General features: G+C 43.1%; 1 protein-coding gene across 2 annotated transcripts in view; it reads left to right on the top strand.

Annotated features, from left to right (window-relative positions):
• LOC106575319 (vang-like protein 1) overlaps nucleotides 1-13,256 on the top strand; it is a 56,377-nt gene extending 43,121 nt beyond the window's left edge. The window contains exons 6-9 of one of the 2 annotated variants that reach the window (XM_014151785.3): nucleotides 1,002-1,135; nucleotides 3,019-3,166; nucleotides 9,685-9,919; nucleotides 10,173-13,256. In XM_014151785.3, the coding sequence (XP_014007260.3) occupies nucleotides 1,002-1,135; nucleotides 3,019-3,166; nucleotides 9,685-9,919; nucleotides 10,173-10,433 (778 nt within the window). In that variant the 3' untranslated portion in view covers nucleotides 10,434-13,256. Of the gene's footprint in view, nucleotides 1-1,001; nucleotides 1,163-3,018; nucleotides 3,167-9,684; nucleotides 9,920-10,172 lie in introns of both variants that reach the window. The other variant, XM_014151782.3, reaches the window with a different exon arrangement.
• Nucleotides 13,257-16,659: the final 3,403 nt, after the last annotated feature.

The following is a 16,659-nucleotide window of genomic DNA, read 5'->3' as shown; positions in this document are numbered from 1 at the left end:
TCTCGTCTCTCTCGTCTGTCTGTCTCTCGTCTCTCTCGTCTGTCTGTCTCTCGTCTCTCTCGTCTGTCTGTCTCTCGTCTCTCTCGTCTGTCTGTCTCTCGTCTGTCTGTCTCTCGTCTGTCTGTCGTCTCTCTCGTCTGTCTGTCTCTCGTCTCTCGTCTCGTCTCTCTGTCGTCTGTCTGTCTCTCTGTCGTCTGTCTGTCTCTCTGTCGTCTGTCTGTCTCTCTGTCGTCTGTCTGTCTCTCTGTCGTCTGTCTGTCTCTCTGTCGTCTGTCTGTCTCTCTGTCGTCTGTCTGTCTCTCTCTCGTCTGTCTGTCTCTCTCTCGTCTGTCTGTCTCTCTCTCGTCTGACTGTCTCTCTCTCGTCTGACTGTCTCTCTCTCGTCTGTCTCTGTCTGTCTCTCGTCTGTCTCTGTCTGTGTCTGTCTCTCTGTCTGTCTGTCTCTCGTCTGTGTCTGTCTGTGTCTCTCGGTCTTTCGTCTGTCTCTCGGTCTTTCGTCTGTCTCTCAGTCTTTCGTCTGTCTCTCGGTCTTTCGTCTGTCTCCTCTGTCTCTCTAATCTCTCTCTCTGTCTCCTCTGTCTCTCTAATCTCTCTCTCTGTCTCCTCTGTCTCTCTAATCTCTCTCTCTGTCTCTCTAATCACTCCTATCTTCCCCCCTCAGTGTCAGACCTTGCAGCGTCTGGTTTTCCTGTTTTTATGGATTTGTAAAATCAGAGTTTATTTCTCTGAGACATGCATTATTCACTTTGTTTTGTTGTAGTTTATTTGTTAGCTTAAGTACATTTTTTTTATCCTCTATGTCCAGGTTCCAAGTAAATCTCCTTCTCCTTATTCTTCCTCTGTGTGTGCCTGTGTGTGTGTGTGTGTGCCTGCGTGTGTGTGTGTGTGCCTGCGTGTGTGTGTGCCTGCGTGTGTGTGTGTGCCTGCGTGCCTGCGTGCGTGTGTGTGTGCCTGCGTGTGTGTGTGTGCCTGCGTGTGTGTGTGTGGGCCTGCGTGCGCAGTATTCAGCGGGCAGCATTGGCCATCATAGAGAACTACTACAGGGACTTCTCTGTCCACAACCCGGCCCTGCTCACCGCCTCTAAGTCCCGGGCCGCCAAGCACCTGGCCAGCCTCAAGGTGTATAATGTGGATGGTGAGTCCCCGGCATCCCCCGCCACTGGTGAGTGCATGGAGACTCCTTGGGTTTATCTTTACGTTTCCTCTATATCTGTTTCTCTTATCTGTCCTTTGGGCTTGATGTTTGACTCTCTCCTCTCTTCGGTTGCTCTCTAACACCCAGAGGTCTTTAAAGCCAAACTGAAAGCTTACCTTTTGGATAGTAAGTTCAGTAGTTGTCTCTCACTAAAACCCTGCATCTCTGAACACTGTCTGGACTCACTGACTAACCTGCCTCTCTCTCACTGGAGCTGCACACCAAACCAATCCCCTTGCTCTCCACTGTAATCGGCATGCCTCATTGGTTTAGAGACACAGCTGTGAAATGATTAAACTCGCTTGTGTAGGCCACACCCGAAGCATGTGACGTCACTATCGACGTTGACCTAGTGACTATTTATCGCTGCTTCTATTTACTAGCGTGTTATACGTTTTCACTTTTAGCTGAACATTTGCTTTGACTGTTTCTGATATGGAATAATAATTTGTTCAATTTGTAAAAATCAGCTCTGGGCAAGAGCGAAACCTAATAGGATATCTGGAGAGAGGGAAACCAAATAAATGCATTTGTTTGAACATGTTTAGAAGTGAAGAGGCATCAGGACTGCTTATGACTACTCATGAAGCAATCTCCTTCTACTCTGCGTTCCCCATAAGTGTACCGCCCACCCTCTCTCTCTCGCTCTGGCTCTCGCTCTCTTCCTCCCTCTATTCTTTCTCTGCCTCCCTCCTCCTCCCCCCTCCTCCCTCCAGTAGAGCTCAGAGATGAGACAGCCAGCAGATTTAAATCAATAGCTATACTGCCCACTCTGTCACTCTCCTCTCGTTCTCCTCATTGAGGAGCTGGTCTCTGGGGAGTGTCATCACAGTAACTGCAGCAGGGACAGTGATTTGGGGTAGTCTGGGAGAGAGACTATCCTCCCTCCATTATCCATGACCAAGGTCCATCACCTAACCACTAAGCATGGTAGAGGCTGTTCGAACACACACTTCAGATGAGGCAGCAGGAGACATGGCTTTGCTGAAATGAATCATGATATTCGTAGACAGTCACCCTTAATTCCCAAAGTTGAGCTTTTCTGTACTATATTTTATACTGAAATGCCCACAGGGCTCTCTCCTTTACATCAAGCAAGCGGTGTTCTTTTGATCACCAGGTAATTCTTCTTTGTGGTATTAACCCCCAACATTACTACTTCAAAAGAAAACAAATCTCCCTTTTGGGTTGGTGAGTTGACTGGTTCATGACCTGACTGGCAGTGCAAACATGGCTGCCGTTTCTCAGACTGGAGAAATGGGGCATTGATATATAATCGAATTCTCCCGTCCCGAACCCCCAGCCTACCCTACATTAATACTGCAGCAGCTCCCTCTCTTAGCCCCTATTAACATGAGCCGTCGCTCTCTTGCATATTAACGCTGTCATAATGACATGCGCCTGACATTCAACTTTTGAAGTTGGCTGGGGGAAGTTTATTAAGACGGACACTCGGCACCGCCTAAAGACACAGAGAGGCGGAGTAGCAGAGAACCCGGAATAACTGAATGTTACACAGTGGATGCGTGGGTGTGGTGGTTTGAACTTGGAAAATGCATTTTCAACTATATCAATTTTCTTTTTGATGATTACAGTGTTCCGTCCATTACGATTTTAGGTTTTACTACTATTCAAAGACGCAAAGAAGTCTTTCAGTTGTCACAGTTTTTTTTAAAGTGTCTGTATGTCTGTGTTACGCTGAGTATTGGGCATGTTTGTTAGTGTGGAGATATCTTGACACTCTGACTTTGCAAGATTCTGTATCAGTGAATATAATGAACACCTGTATTAACCTAGCATCCCTCTGTTGTCTGCCTCCCTAGGCCCTGAGAACAACGCCGCGACCGGATTGGCCCACTCCCAGTCTCGGGCTATGATTGCCGCTGCCGCCCGCCGCCGAGACGCCAGTCACAACGAGCTGTACTACGAGGAGGCGGAGCACGAGAGACGTGTCCGCAAACGCAAGGCCCGGTGAGAGACAGGTTTGGGGGGGGTTGGCTGTTTGGTAAATGAATGGAAGGACATATGGGGATTGTTTTTGTACGTATTTGTGGTAAAGGACCCGTTTGGACATACCAAACAAACAGATACTAAAGTATGTCTCATCTCTTTGGTTTGATATTAGATTACATTTACATTTGAATCACTAAGCAGACACTCTTATCCAGAGCAACTTATAATTAGTGCATTCATCTTAAGATAGCTAGGTGAGACACAGTTGTAGTTAAAGTTTTCCCTAAATAAAGCACAGTACCAGTCAAAAGTTTGGACACACCTACTCATTCAAGGGTTTTTCCTTATTTCTACTATTTTCTACATTGTAGAATAGTAGTGAAGACATCAAAACTATGAAATAACACATATGGAATCATGTAGTAATCAAAAAAGTGTTAACCTGTTATGGCTAGGGGGCAGTATTTTCACGGCTGGATAAAAAACGTACCCGATTTAATCTGATTATTACTCCTGCCCAGAAACTAGAATATGCATATAATTATTAGCTTTGGATAGAAAACACTCCAAAGTTTCTAAAACTGTTTGAATGGTGTCTGTGAGTATAACAGAACTCATTTGGCAGGCCAAAACCTGAGAAGATTCTGTACAGGAAGTACCCTGTCTGACCATTTCTTGGCCTTCTTTGTCATCTCTATCCATTACAAAGGATCTCTGCTGTTACGTGACACTTCCTACGGCTCCAATGGGCTCTCAGAGCCCGGGAAAAAGCTGAATGACGTAATTCAAAGCCCTGGCTGAAACACATTATCGCGTTTGTCAAGTGGCCGATCAGGGGACAGTGGGCTTAGGCGCGTGCACTGGCCGCCCCCGTCTTTCTGTTTTTCCCTCTATTTACCGAAACGCAGATTCCCGGGCGGAATATTATCGCTTTTTTACGAGAAAAATGGCATAAAAATTGATTTTAAACAGCGGTTGACATGCTTCGAAGTACGGTAATGAAATATTTAGAAATCTTTTGTCACGAAATGCGCCATGCGCACGACCCTTATTTACCATTCGGATAGTGTCTGGAACGCACAAACAAAACGCCGCTATTTGGATATAACGATGGATTATTTTGGACCAAACCAACATTTGTTATTGAAGTAGCAGTCCTGGGAGTGCATTCTGACGAAGAACATCAAAGGTAATCAAACTTTTCTAATAGTAAATCTGATTTTGGTGAGTGCTAAACTTGGTCGGTGTCTAAATAGCTAGCCCTGTGATGCCGGGCTATCTACTGAGAATATTGTAAAATGTGCTTTCACCGAAAAGCTATTTTAAAATCGGACATATCGAGTGCATAGAGGAGTTCTGTATCTATAATTCTTAAAATAATTGTTATGTTTTTTGTGAACGTTTATCGTGAGTAATTTAGTAAATTCACCGGATGTTTGCGGGGGTATGCTAGTTCTGAACGTCACATGCTAATGTAAAAAAGCTGGTTTTTGATATAAATATGAACTTGATTGAACAAAACATGCATGCATTGTATAACATAATGTCCTAGGGTTGTCATCTGATGAAGATCATCAAAGGTTAGTGCTGCATTTAGCTGTGGTTTTGTTTTTTGTGACATTATATGCTAGCTTGAAAAATGGGTAGTCTGATTATTTCTGGCTGGGTACTCTGCTGACATAATCTAATGTTTTGCTTTCGCTGTAAAGCCTTTTTGAAATCGGACAGTGTGGTTAGATTAACGAGAGTCTTGTCTTTAAAATGCTGTAAAATAGTCATATGTTTGAAAAATTGAAGTTTTCGGATTTTAGAGGAATTTGTATTTCGCGCCACGCCCATCATTGGATATTGGAGCAGGTGTTCCACTAGCGGAACGTCTAGATGTAAGAGGTTAAGCAAATCAAATTATATTTTAGATTCTTCAAAGTAGCAACCTATGCCTTGATGACAGCTTTGCACACTCTTGGCATTCTCTCAACCAGCCACACCTGGAATGCTTTTTGAACAGTCTTGAAGGAGTTCCCACATATGCTGAGCACTTGTTGGTTGATTTTCCTTCACTCTGCAGTCCAACTCATCCCAAACCATCTCAATTGGGTTGAGGTCGGGTGATTGTGGAGTCCAGGTCATCTAATGCAGCACTCCATCCCTCTCCTTCTTGGTCAAATAGCCCTTACACAGCCTGGAGGTGTGTTGGGTCATTGTCCTGTTGAAAAACAAATGATAGTCCCATTAAGCGCTAACCAGATGGGATGGCATATCGCTGAAGAATGCTGTGGAAGCCATGCTGGTTAACCTCTATGGGCTAGGTGGGACGCTTGCGTCCCACCTACGTAACAGCCACTGGCAGCCTGTGGCGCGATTTTCAAAACCTTAAAAATCCTATTACTTCAATTTCTCAAACATATGACTATTTTACAGCTATTTAAAGACGCTCTCGTTAATCTAACCACACTGTCCGATTTCAAAAAGGCTTTACAACGAAAGCAAAACATTAGATTATGTCAGCAGAGTACCAAGCCAGAAATAATCAGACACCCATTTTTCAAGCCAGCATATAATGTCACCAAAACCCAGAAGACAGCTAAATGCAGCACTCACCTTTGATGATCTTCATCAGATGACAACCCTAGGACATTATGTTATACAATACATGCATGTTTTGTTCAATCAAGTTAATATTTATATCAAAAACCAGCTTTTTACATTAGCATGTGACGTTCAGAACTAGCATACCCCCCGCAAACTTCCGGGGAATTCGCTAACATTTTACTAAATTACTCACGATAAACGTTCACAAAAAGCATAACAATTATTTTAAGAATTATAGATACAGACCTCCTCTATGCACTCGATATGTCCGATTTTAAAATAGCTTTTTGGTGAAAGCACATTTTGCAATATTCTAAGTACATAGCCCAGGCATCACGGGCTCGCTATTTAGACACCCGGCAAGTTTAGCACTCACCATAATCATATTTACTATTATAAAAGTTTGATTACCTTTTGTTGTCTTCGTCAGAATGCACACCCAGGACTGCTACTTCAATAACAAATGTTGGTTTGGTCCAAAATAATCCATCGTTATATCCGAATAGCGGCGTTTTGTTCGTGCGTTCCAGACACTATCCGAAATAGTAAAGGTGTCGCGCGCATGGCGCAATTCGTGACAATAAAATTCTAAATATTCCATTACCGTACTTCGAAGCATGTCAACCGCTGTTTAAAATCAATTTTTACGCCATTTTTCTCGTAGAAAAGCGATAATATTCCGACAGGGAATCTCCTTTTCGGCAAACAGAGGAAAAAATCCCAAAGGCGGGGGCGGTCGGGTCACGCGCCTAAGCCCAGTGTCCCTTGATCGGCCACTTGAGAAAGGCGATAATGTGTTTCAGCCTGGGGCTGGAATGACGACATTCTGTTTTTTCCCGGGCTCTGAGCGCCTATGGACGACGTGGGAAGTGTCACGTTAGAGCAGAGATCCTTAGTAAATGATAGAGATGGAAAAGAAGTTCAAGAAATGGTCAGACAGGCCACTTCCTGTAAAGGAATCTCTCAGGTTTTGACCTGCCATTTGAGTTCTGTTATACTCACAGACACCATTCAAACAGTTTTAGAAAATGTAGGGTGTTTTCTATCCATATGTAATAAGTATATGCATATTCTAGTTACTGGGTAGGAGTGGTAACCAGATTAAATCGGGTATGTTTTTTATCCAGCCGTGTCAATACTGCCCCCTAGCCCTAACAGGTTAAGTGTGCCTTGAATTCTAAATAAATCACAGAGAGTGTCACCAGCAAAGCACCATCACACCACCACCTCCATGCTTCACGGTGGAAACCACACATGCGGAATTCGCCTACACTGTCTCACAAAGATCAACAATTGTTTTCTTTTTTTTTATCTCAAATTTGGACTCATCAGACCAAAGGACAGATTTCCACCGGTCTAATGTCCATTGCTCATGTTTCTTGGCCCAAGCAAGTCTCCTCTTCTTATTGGTGTACTTTAGTAGTGGTCTCTTTGCAGCAATTTGACCATGAAGGCCTGATTCACGCAGTCTCCTCTGAACAGTTGATGTTGAGATGTGTCTGTTACTTGAACTCTGTGAAGCATTTATTTGGGCTGCAGGCTGGTAACTCTAAACTTATCCTTTGTAGCAGAGGTAACTCTGGGTCTTCCTTTCCTGTGGCATTCCTCATGAGAGCCAGTTTCATCATAGCGCTTGATGGTTTTTGCGACTGCACTTGAAGAAACGTCCAAAGTTCTCGACATTTTCCGGATTTACTGACCTTCATGTCTTGAAGTAATGATGGACTGTTGTTTCTCTTTGTGTATTTGAGCTGTTCTTGCGATAATATGGACTTGGTCTTTTACCAAATAGGTCTACCTTCTTTATACTACCTCTACCCTGTCACAACACAACTGATTGGATCAAACGCATTAAGAAGGAAAGAAATTACACAAATTAACTTTTAGCAAGGCACACCTGTTAATTGAAATGCTTTCCAGGTGACTACCTCATGAAGCTGGTTGTGGGAATGCCAAGAGTGTGCAAAGCTGTCATCAAGGCATAGGTTGCTACTTTGAAGAATCTCAAATATAAAATATATTTTGATTTAACACTTTTTTGGTTACTACATGATTCCATAGTTTTGATGTCTTCACTATTATTGTACAACTTAGAAAATTGTAAAAATAAAGAAAAACCCTTCAATTAGTATGTGTGTCCAAACATTTGACTGGTACTGTAGTTATCAGCTAATTCAAGGCTAGTAGGAAAAGACAAGTGCAGGTAATTGTTTTACTTCTATATACAGTGCCTTGCGAAAGTATTCGGCCCCCTTGAACTTTTCAACCTTTTGCCACATTTCAGGCTTCAAACATAAAGATATAAAACTGTAATTGTTAGTGAAGAATCAACAACAAGTGGGACACAATCATGAAGTGGAACGAAATTTATTGGATATTTCAAACTTTTTTAACAAATAAAAAACGGAAAAATTGGCCGTGCAAAATTATTCAGCCCCTTTACTTTCAGTGCAGCAAACTCTCTCCAGAAGTTCAGTGAGGATCTCTGAATGATCCAATGTTGACCTAAATGACTAATGATGATAAATAGAATCCACCTGTGTGTAATCAAGTCTCCGTATAAATGCACCTGCTCTGTGATAGTCTCAGAGGTCCGTTTAAAGCGCAGAGAGCATCATGAAGAACAAGGAACACACCAGGCAGGTCCGAGATACTGTTGTGGAGAAGTTTAAAGCCGGATTTGGATACAAAAAGATTTCCCAAGCTTTAAACATCCCAAGGAGCACTGTGCAAGCGATAATATTGAAATGGAAGGAGTATCAGACCACTGCAAATCTACGAAGACCCGGCCGTCCCTCTAAACTTTCAGCTCATACAAGGAGAAGACTGATCAGAGATGCAGCCAAGAGGCCCATGATCACTCTGGATGAACTGCAGAGATCTACAGCTGAGGTGGGAGACTCTGTCCATAGGACAACAATCAGTCGTATACTGCACAAATCTGGCCTTTATGGAAGAGTGGCAAGAAGAAAGCCATTTCTTAAAGATATCCATAAAAAGTGTCGTTTAAAGTTTGCCACTAGCCACCTGGGAGACACACCAAACATGTGGAAGAAGGTGCTCTGGTCAGATGAAACCAAAATTGAACTGTTTGGCATAAAAGCAACACAGCTCATCACCCTGAACACACCCTCCCCACTGTCAAACATGGTGGTGGCAGCATCATGGTTTGGGCCTGCTTTTCTTCAGCAGGGGCAGGGAAGATGGTTCAAATTGATGGGAAGATGGATGGAGCCAAATACAGGACCATTCTGGAAGAAAACCTGATGGAGTCTGCAAAAGACCTGAGACTGGGATGGAGATTTGTCTTCCAACAAGACAATGATCCAAAACATAAAGCAAAATCTACAATGGAATGGTTCACAAATAAACATATCCAGGTGTTAGAATGGCCAAGTCAAAGTCCAGACCTGAATCCAATCGAGAATCTGTGGAAAGAACTGAAAACTGCTGTTCACAAACGCTCTCCATCCAACCTCACTGAGCTCGAGCTGTTTTGCAAGGAGGAATGGGTAAAGATTTCAGTCTCTCGATGTGCAAAACTGATAGAGACATACCCCAAGCGACTTACAGCTGTAATCGCAGCAAAAGGTGGCGCTGCAAAGTATTAACTTAAGGGGGCTGAATAATTTTGCACGGACAATTTTTCAGTTTTTTATTTGTTAAAAAAGTTTGAAATATCCAATAAATTTCGTTCCACTTCATAATTGTGTCCCACTTGTTGTTGATTCTTCACAAAAAATTACAGTTTTATATCTTTATGTTTGAAGCCTGAAATGTGGCAAAAGGTCAAAGTTCAAGGGGGCCGAATACTTTCGCAAGGCACTGTATTTTTGTTGTTCCTCCTATTCCATGTAAAGCCTTTTTAGATGTTTCCAAAGCCACTGTAGTAGAAGTATACACTCCACCATTGTGCGCTGAACAACCACATTGTGCCCTCCTAGACTGGTGGTGGCGGTAGAGGAGGCCTTCACACACATCAAGCGCATGCAGGAGGAGGAGCAGAAGAAAGCCCCCGGGGACGTGATGGACCCCCGCGAGGCCGCCCAGGCCATCTTCCCCTCCATGGCCCGCTCCCTGCAGAAGTACCTCCGCACCACCAGGCAGCAGCACTGCCACAGCATGGAGAGCATCCAGCAGCACCTGGCCTTCTGCATCACCAACAACATGACGCCCAAGGTGACCAAGTGTTCTGATCAGTGGAGGCTGGTGGGAGGAGAAATCGGAGGACAAGCGGATTGTAATGGCTGGAATGGAATAGTTTGTTTCATTTCATTCTATTCCATTCCAGCCATTACAATGAGCCCGTCCACCAACTTAAGGTGACATCATCCCCCACTGGTTTTGACCAACTCCTTTGAGTGGCACCTTACTTGTATAGTAGTAACAAATAATTATGTTATTGGGAAAGTGCTAACTCCTCTCCTCATAGGCCTTCCTGGAGAGTTACCTGACCCCCGGGCCCACCTTGCAGTACGGCCGCGAGCGCTGGCTGGCCCGGCAGTGGACTCTGGTCAGCGAGGCGTCGGTCACCAGCGGCCTCAAGGAGGGCACCATCTTCCTCCTCAAGTGCATAGACTTCAGCCTGGTGGTGACGGCCAAAAGGATCCCCTATATCCAGCTTTCAGAGGAGTTCATCGACCCCAAGTCGCACAAGTTCGTCCTGCGGCTACAGTCAGAGACCTCTGTGTAGAACTGGACAACTGATTTTACCACCACACACCTTTTTTTAGTTTTGTTTTTAAAATGGTTTTATTTTGGGTTTGCAGTTTTATTTTATTTTTGGAGTTTTATATTATATATGAATATATATGTTACACATGTTGGAATATATTATCCTTTTTATCTATGGTTTGCCTGGTTTATGAGTTAATATAAAACAAATGTTTAAAAAAATATACACCGGTGATGAATTTGACTTGTCTTGCATGCACACACAGAAGATTGAATTGGACTCTGTAGATGAACAATGTGTGCACACAACTGCATATGTGTCAATGTCTATGAACACAATCAGTTGTTCCACCTCTGAAAGACCGATGCAGAGCTCAAGACAAGGAATTGTTTTAATTCCATGACTCCAGACAGAAAGTGGAGACCGAAGGAGGAGGGGGACGGCCATTTTGACATCACCAAAGAGTCAAATGACACTACTGTTGCCATGGACATTCCTTCATTCCCCCTCAGCCAAACCACTACAGATGGTGAACTGCCACTATTTAACTTCTGGACAAAATGTATCTTTTAACACCAGTGTCTCAGGCCTGTCTGCTGTTCTGAAACTATAGCTACTTAATTTACATTTTTTACGTTACATGCACATGTTCTCTACATCTGTATATTGATTATGTATAAACACATTGTGATATAATGCTGTTTAAGTCTATGCGTACTGGGTCAATCTCCCTCCCATTTCCTTATATACTGATCTGTGGGTGTACAGAGCAAGAAATGAATATCGGTAGCATTCATTGTTCTGATTTAAACAAAACCCTTGTTTAAGCTGTTATTGGTGATGTTAAATAGAAATTCAAATTCAATGCCAATTTTACGATTACCCCCAAGGCTGAAGTCCTTGAATCTCCAGGGGATCTGCTAAAAAAAAATCTATATTTTTCGACCTCAAAGTATGTACTGTAGTACGGCTTATGCATACAGCAGCACTTTCCCAGGCGCAATGTAGCAATGCAACAGCATGTTATACTGCAGTACATCTCGTCTACAAGCCAATTCTCTCTCAGTAACAGGTTATTCTGTACTATACAGGACTATGTTCTTTTATAAGTTCTACTGTCAACACGGGCTCAGAATGGTCCATCCGTATCCCAAATTAACATGTGTAACATTTTCAACATACCATTATACACTCATGGCTGGTTTGTAAAGCAGAGCTCTTCAAACGTTTAAAACCCAAAGTATTATTCCATATTAGGAATCCCATAGGATTCTGATTTCTGATGTAAGTCAATATTTACAGCTTCTGTAATGGATTTTGGAGATGTTCTGCTGTCTCGTTCCACTTTTACATTTTTCATAGGATGGTCCCACTTCCCAGCGTAGTCATATTTTGATAACGTGCCCATTAAGGACCCTGGATTTGCTGACACTAACAATTACCTTTTTATAAAGCGATACCTCTTCTCGGGGTTCAGGCTTTCACTTCTATCACGCTTCCTTTGCATGGTAGAGCACTCCAGGAGAGACGATGCACAGATACAACTAACATATGACACTGATTTGGACCACAGCCTCAATCTGCCGGTGTACCTTGTACGCAGAACTCTATTCTGTAGTTATTACCATTGAATGTCTAAGCGGTTAATTAAGCTAATCGCCTCTTGAGATGGTGAGTACGGTATGAGGGGGTGAAGGAGCCTCCCTTGTAACTCACCCGTCTGATTAGTCTTCTATTACAATGTCATCAAGCGATATATCATGTTGAGCCGTGAATCTGGGGACCCGATGGCTTTGAATCTGTTCCTTATTTAAAAAGGATGAACATAAAAATCCATCATGACATCAGAATCCTATATTCTCCCCTAGTGAATGTGAGTGGCAGATTGAGATCCATCCAGGATGAGTTGTTTCGGAGGTGATCAGGATCCTATCTACTTAAGATCTCATAAATCCCCATGTAGAATGGACATCTGGCTTGTAGAGGTCCTCCGGTATTACAGCTCTGCATGTCATTCATGGAATACAAAACTGTCCATCAGCGCCCCCTGGCAGACAAACCAGAAGGTGTCAGACTTTGGTCTGGTAAGGGGTTGCTGTTGGCTGCTGACACATTTTCACACATTCAAAAACAAACGCGTGGTGCCGTGTCAGGTTATACACAAACCATTTTTAACGATCAGCATGTGGCTCATAAAAGCCACTTGGAAATGCAATTCTCTTTTCTCACTCGTCATGAAAACAAACATATTTTTATACTTATAGCACTGGGAGTCTTTTGTACCCATAATTGATGGACTTTGTCTTTACACTGTATGTATTTATGTAGCTAAGCGTGTGCATATGCCATTCCCTTATCACATGCTCAGCCTTCCCTGTATTGACCGCAGATTGACGTTTATTGGGATTAGTCTTGCCCTGGAGGCAGGACTGAGCGATTTCCGCTAGATGTGCCAGTGGCAAAGTCAAATTGTCTGTATGGCAAAAATTCATAAAAACAAAAAATGGCTTTTTGTTCTTAATTTAAGGTTAGTGTTTGCAGTGTGGTTAAGATCATGCCTTTGTGCCTGTGGCAGCTAGTGACCACTCTGTAGAGCTGCCTCCAGTACAGGAGTCATCCCAATAAATGCTAACCTGGGTATTGACCTCTGTCATGGTTTGCTGGCCTGGTCACAGATCTGTTTGTGCTGTTACTGCCAGGTTGGCTAAAGGTTAGCCAGGTTGCACCCATACTGTAGACCTCTGCTTTTTACTGACCTGACAACGCATTATAACCAATGTGTCAATTTCACTATATAACAGGCATTTGTGTAAAATAAACATTTGTATGAACATTTGTTAACTGGCTCTAAGAAGGACTGTTTTTCAAGCATTCCAGTGAAAGGATATTTTTTGGGACCATACAACTATATCCTAGGCATGTCTGTGGTCCTGGGGTAGTTATATGTGACACATCAATGAGTCCCGTTGGTACTAAGAAATCTCTTGTATTGACTGTCACCCAGGCATAGAAAGTGAAATGACCATTACTTGTTGCCTCTTCTGTGATGGCTCAATAAGGAGCTGTCAGTGTGTATAATTGTCCAGACTAGAGTTCCACTACTTTATAAATGAATACAGTGCAGCCAGACTACCCACAAGTACCACAGTGTGTTAAGACCTATTAACTGTCAAACCCCATTTTTAAACATTCTGCTCTGTCATCGCCCATTAACAGTTTGATCCTGCTATATGAACCAAATGTCAGCTTTTTGGGTTATTTTGGGGCTGGCTGGTTGTTGTCATGGTGCCCATAGTAATTGGCTTGCTGTCAGGCTCTCAGTGGGGCGCCACACAGCTTTGTGGGTAAATGAATGTGTGCAGCGGCGACGCACGCGACCTCATCCCCTGAAAACTAGCTGCGGTCCCACCTGTCACTACTCATCTATCACCGGTTTAACCCTCGCTTCTCCTTCGCTCTCCGGAAGAGCCACAGAGATACATTGTCAGTGTGGAGAGGAAACGAGAAGCATTTGCATCTAAATGGAATGTTTTTTTTCTCATACTTTTCCTCATTTGGTTTTGTAATGACTTGGTGATGTGTGCTGGCCTGGCTGTGTGCAGACCGACTGAAGCAGGGAGGAGAGATCAGTGGTATTTTGTTCTCACAGCCTGCTCTGAGCCAGGCCTTTTGGGCTTTGGGCTCTGCTGAACAAGATCAGTTCTGGGTAGGGCAGATCTAAAGTACTACCCTGTGCTCACAGAGTCTGACGAAGCTCTCCTGACCAAGGAGCTTGACTCTGAAACACATCAGGAATACACACTGAAAGGTCCAATACAGCTGTTTTTATCACAATATCAAATAATTTCTGAGTAACAATTAAGTACCTTACTCTGATTATTTTCAATTAAAATGGTCGAAAAGAAACAAACAGCAAAGGGCAATTTCTCAAGCAAGAATTTACTGTAGCTGGGACTATCTGGGAGTGGTCTGAGAGGGGAGGGGAAAACAGAACATTGGCTGTTATTGGCAGAGGTTTGAAACTCTTTCTTATTGGTCTATTAAATGAGAAGTTTGCTTTTTCACAACAAAATCAATTTTTTATGTAAATTCCATGTTATAGAAGGGTCCAGAGACTTTTTTGCGATTTCACTTGTTTTTGAGAAAAGTACATCAAGAAGCGATTCACTTCCTCGTCGCAGTATGGGGGCTCTGAAAAAACACGAACAAAGGCTCCAAAAACATTCTGAACTTTAATTGCAACATTATATTCTGTTTTGTTGCGACTCGAGCTGGGTAGGGGAAACGTTGCATAAAATGCATCGCATGGAATATAACGTTATGGATAATGTTCGGAATGACAATTTAACGTGTACAATATCTAAACACCTGCATCACGATACTGAGAGCGTTTCCGTTTCTAAAATTACATATTGGTGTTTTTGGAGCATTTGTTCATGTTTTTTTTAGAGGCCCCGTACTGCACAACGATGATGAGGAAGTGAATTGTTGCTTGTGGTAAGTTTCCAAAAAAAACTTGTGAAATCACCCAAAACAATCTGAAACATTACAATTACATGCATTGAGAGTTGGTTGTAAAAAAGCCAACTTCTTTAACTATATAATTTACTGCATCCCACCAAAACAGGATGAGATTTCAGGTGGTCTTTTCAAGTAGCGTTTACACTAAAATAGCCTCATTTTCACAATTTCACTGTATTATTCCAACCTCGTGGAAATGTATAGAAAACACAGGAAATCACATTTTTGATTGCACTGGGCCTTTAAATGTGCACTAATAGTGGCAGGTGCACATACAGTGCCTTCGGAAAGTATTCAGAACCCTTGATTTTTTCCACATTTTGTTAAATTACAGCCTTATTCTAATATTGATTAAATTGTGACGAAGCCAAAATAGGTTTAGACAGTTTTTTTTGGGGGGGGGGGGGGGGGGATTAACAAAAATATCACATTGACATAAGTATTCAGACCCTTTACTCAGTACTTGGTTGAAGCACCTTTGGCAGCGATTACAGCCTCGAGTCTTCTTGGGTATGACGCTACAAGCTTGGCACACCTGTATTTGGCGGGTTTCTCCCATTCTTCTCTGCAGGTCCTCTCAAGCTCTGTCAGGTTGGATGGGGAGCGTTGCTGCCCAGCTATTTTCAGGTCTCTCCAGAGATGTTCAATCGGGTTCAAGTCCGGGCTCTGGCTGGGCCACTCAAGGACATTCAGAGACTTGTCCCGAAGCCACTCCTGCATTGTCTTGGCTGAGTGCTTAGTGTCATTGTCCTGTTGAAAGGTGAACCTTTTTCCCAAATCTGAGGTCCTGAGCACCCTGGAGCAGGTTTTCATCAAGGATCTCTCTGTACTTTACTCCATTCATCTTTGCCTCGATCCTGACTAGTCTCCCAGTCCCTGCCGCTGAAAAACATCCCCACAGCATGATGCTACCACCATGCTTCACCGTAGGGATGGTGCCAGGTTTCCTCCAGGTGTGACGCTTGGCATTCTCTCATCTCCACAGAGGAACTCTAGAGCTCTGTCAGAGTGACCATCAGGTTCTTGGTCACCTCCCTGACCAAGGCCCTTCTCCCCTGTTTTCTCAGTTTGGCCGGGTGGCCAGCTCTAGGAAGAGTCTTTGCGGTTCCAAACATCTTCAATTTAAGAATGATGGAGGCCACTGTGTTCTTGGGGACCTTCAATGCTGTAGAAATGTTTTGCTACCCTTCCCCAGATCTGTGCCTTGACACAATCCTGTCTCGGAGCTCTACGGACAATGTTTTTCAACCTCATGGCTTGGTTTTTGCTCTGACATGCACTGTCAACTGTGGGACCTTATATAGACAGGTGTGTGCTTTTCTAAATCATGTCCAATCAATTGAATTTACCACAGGTGGACTCCAATCAAGGTGTAGAAACATCTCAAGGATGATCAATGGAAACAGGATGCACCTGTGCTCAATTTCGAGTTTCATAGCAAAGGGGCTTAATACTTATGTAAATAAGCTATTTCTGAACCTGTTTTCGCATTGTCATTATGGGGTATTGTGTGTGGATTGCTGAGGAATTGGTTTTATTTTATCCATTTTAGAATAAGGCTGTAACGTAACAAAATGTGGGAAAAGTCAAAGGCTCTGAATACTTTCCGAAGGCACTGTAACTCTCCCCCTCAATCAATCGTCTCTTTTTCTTTGATTTTGTACCTGCAATAAACCTCCCTCTAAGTCCCCCACAGAAAATGAACAAGTGTTAGGGCCACACT

Source organism: Salmo salar, chromosome 17 (assembly GCF_965601325.2).
Source record: "Salmo salar chromosome 17, fSalSal1, whole genome shotgun sequence".
Classification (NCBI taxonomy): domain Eukaryota; kingdom Metazoa; phylum Chordata; class Actinopteri; order Salmoniformes; family Salmonidae; genus Salmo; species Salmo salar.
The sequence above is the reverse complement of the archived record's forward strand: the minus strand, read 5'-3'. Positions and strand labels throughout refer to the sequence as shown.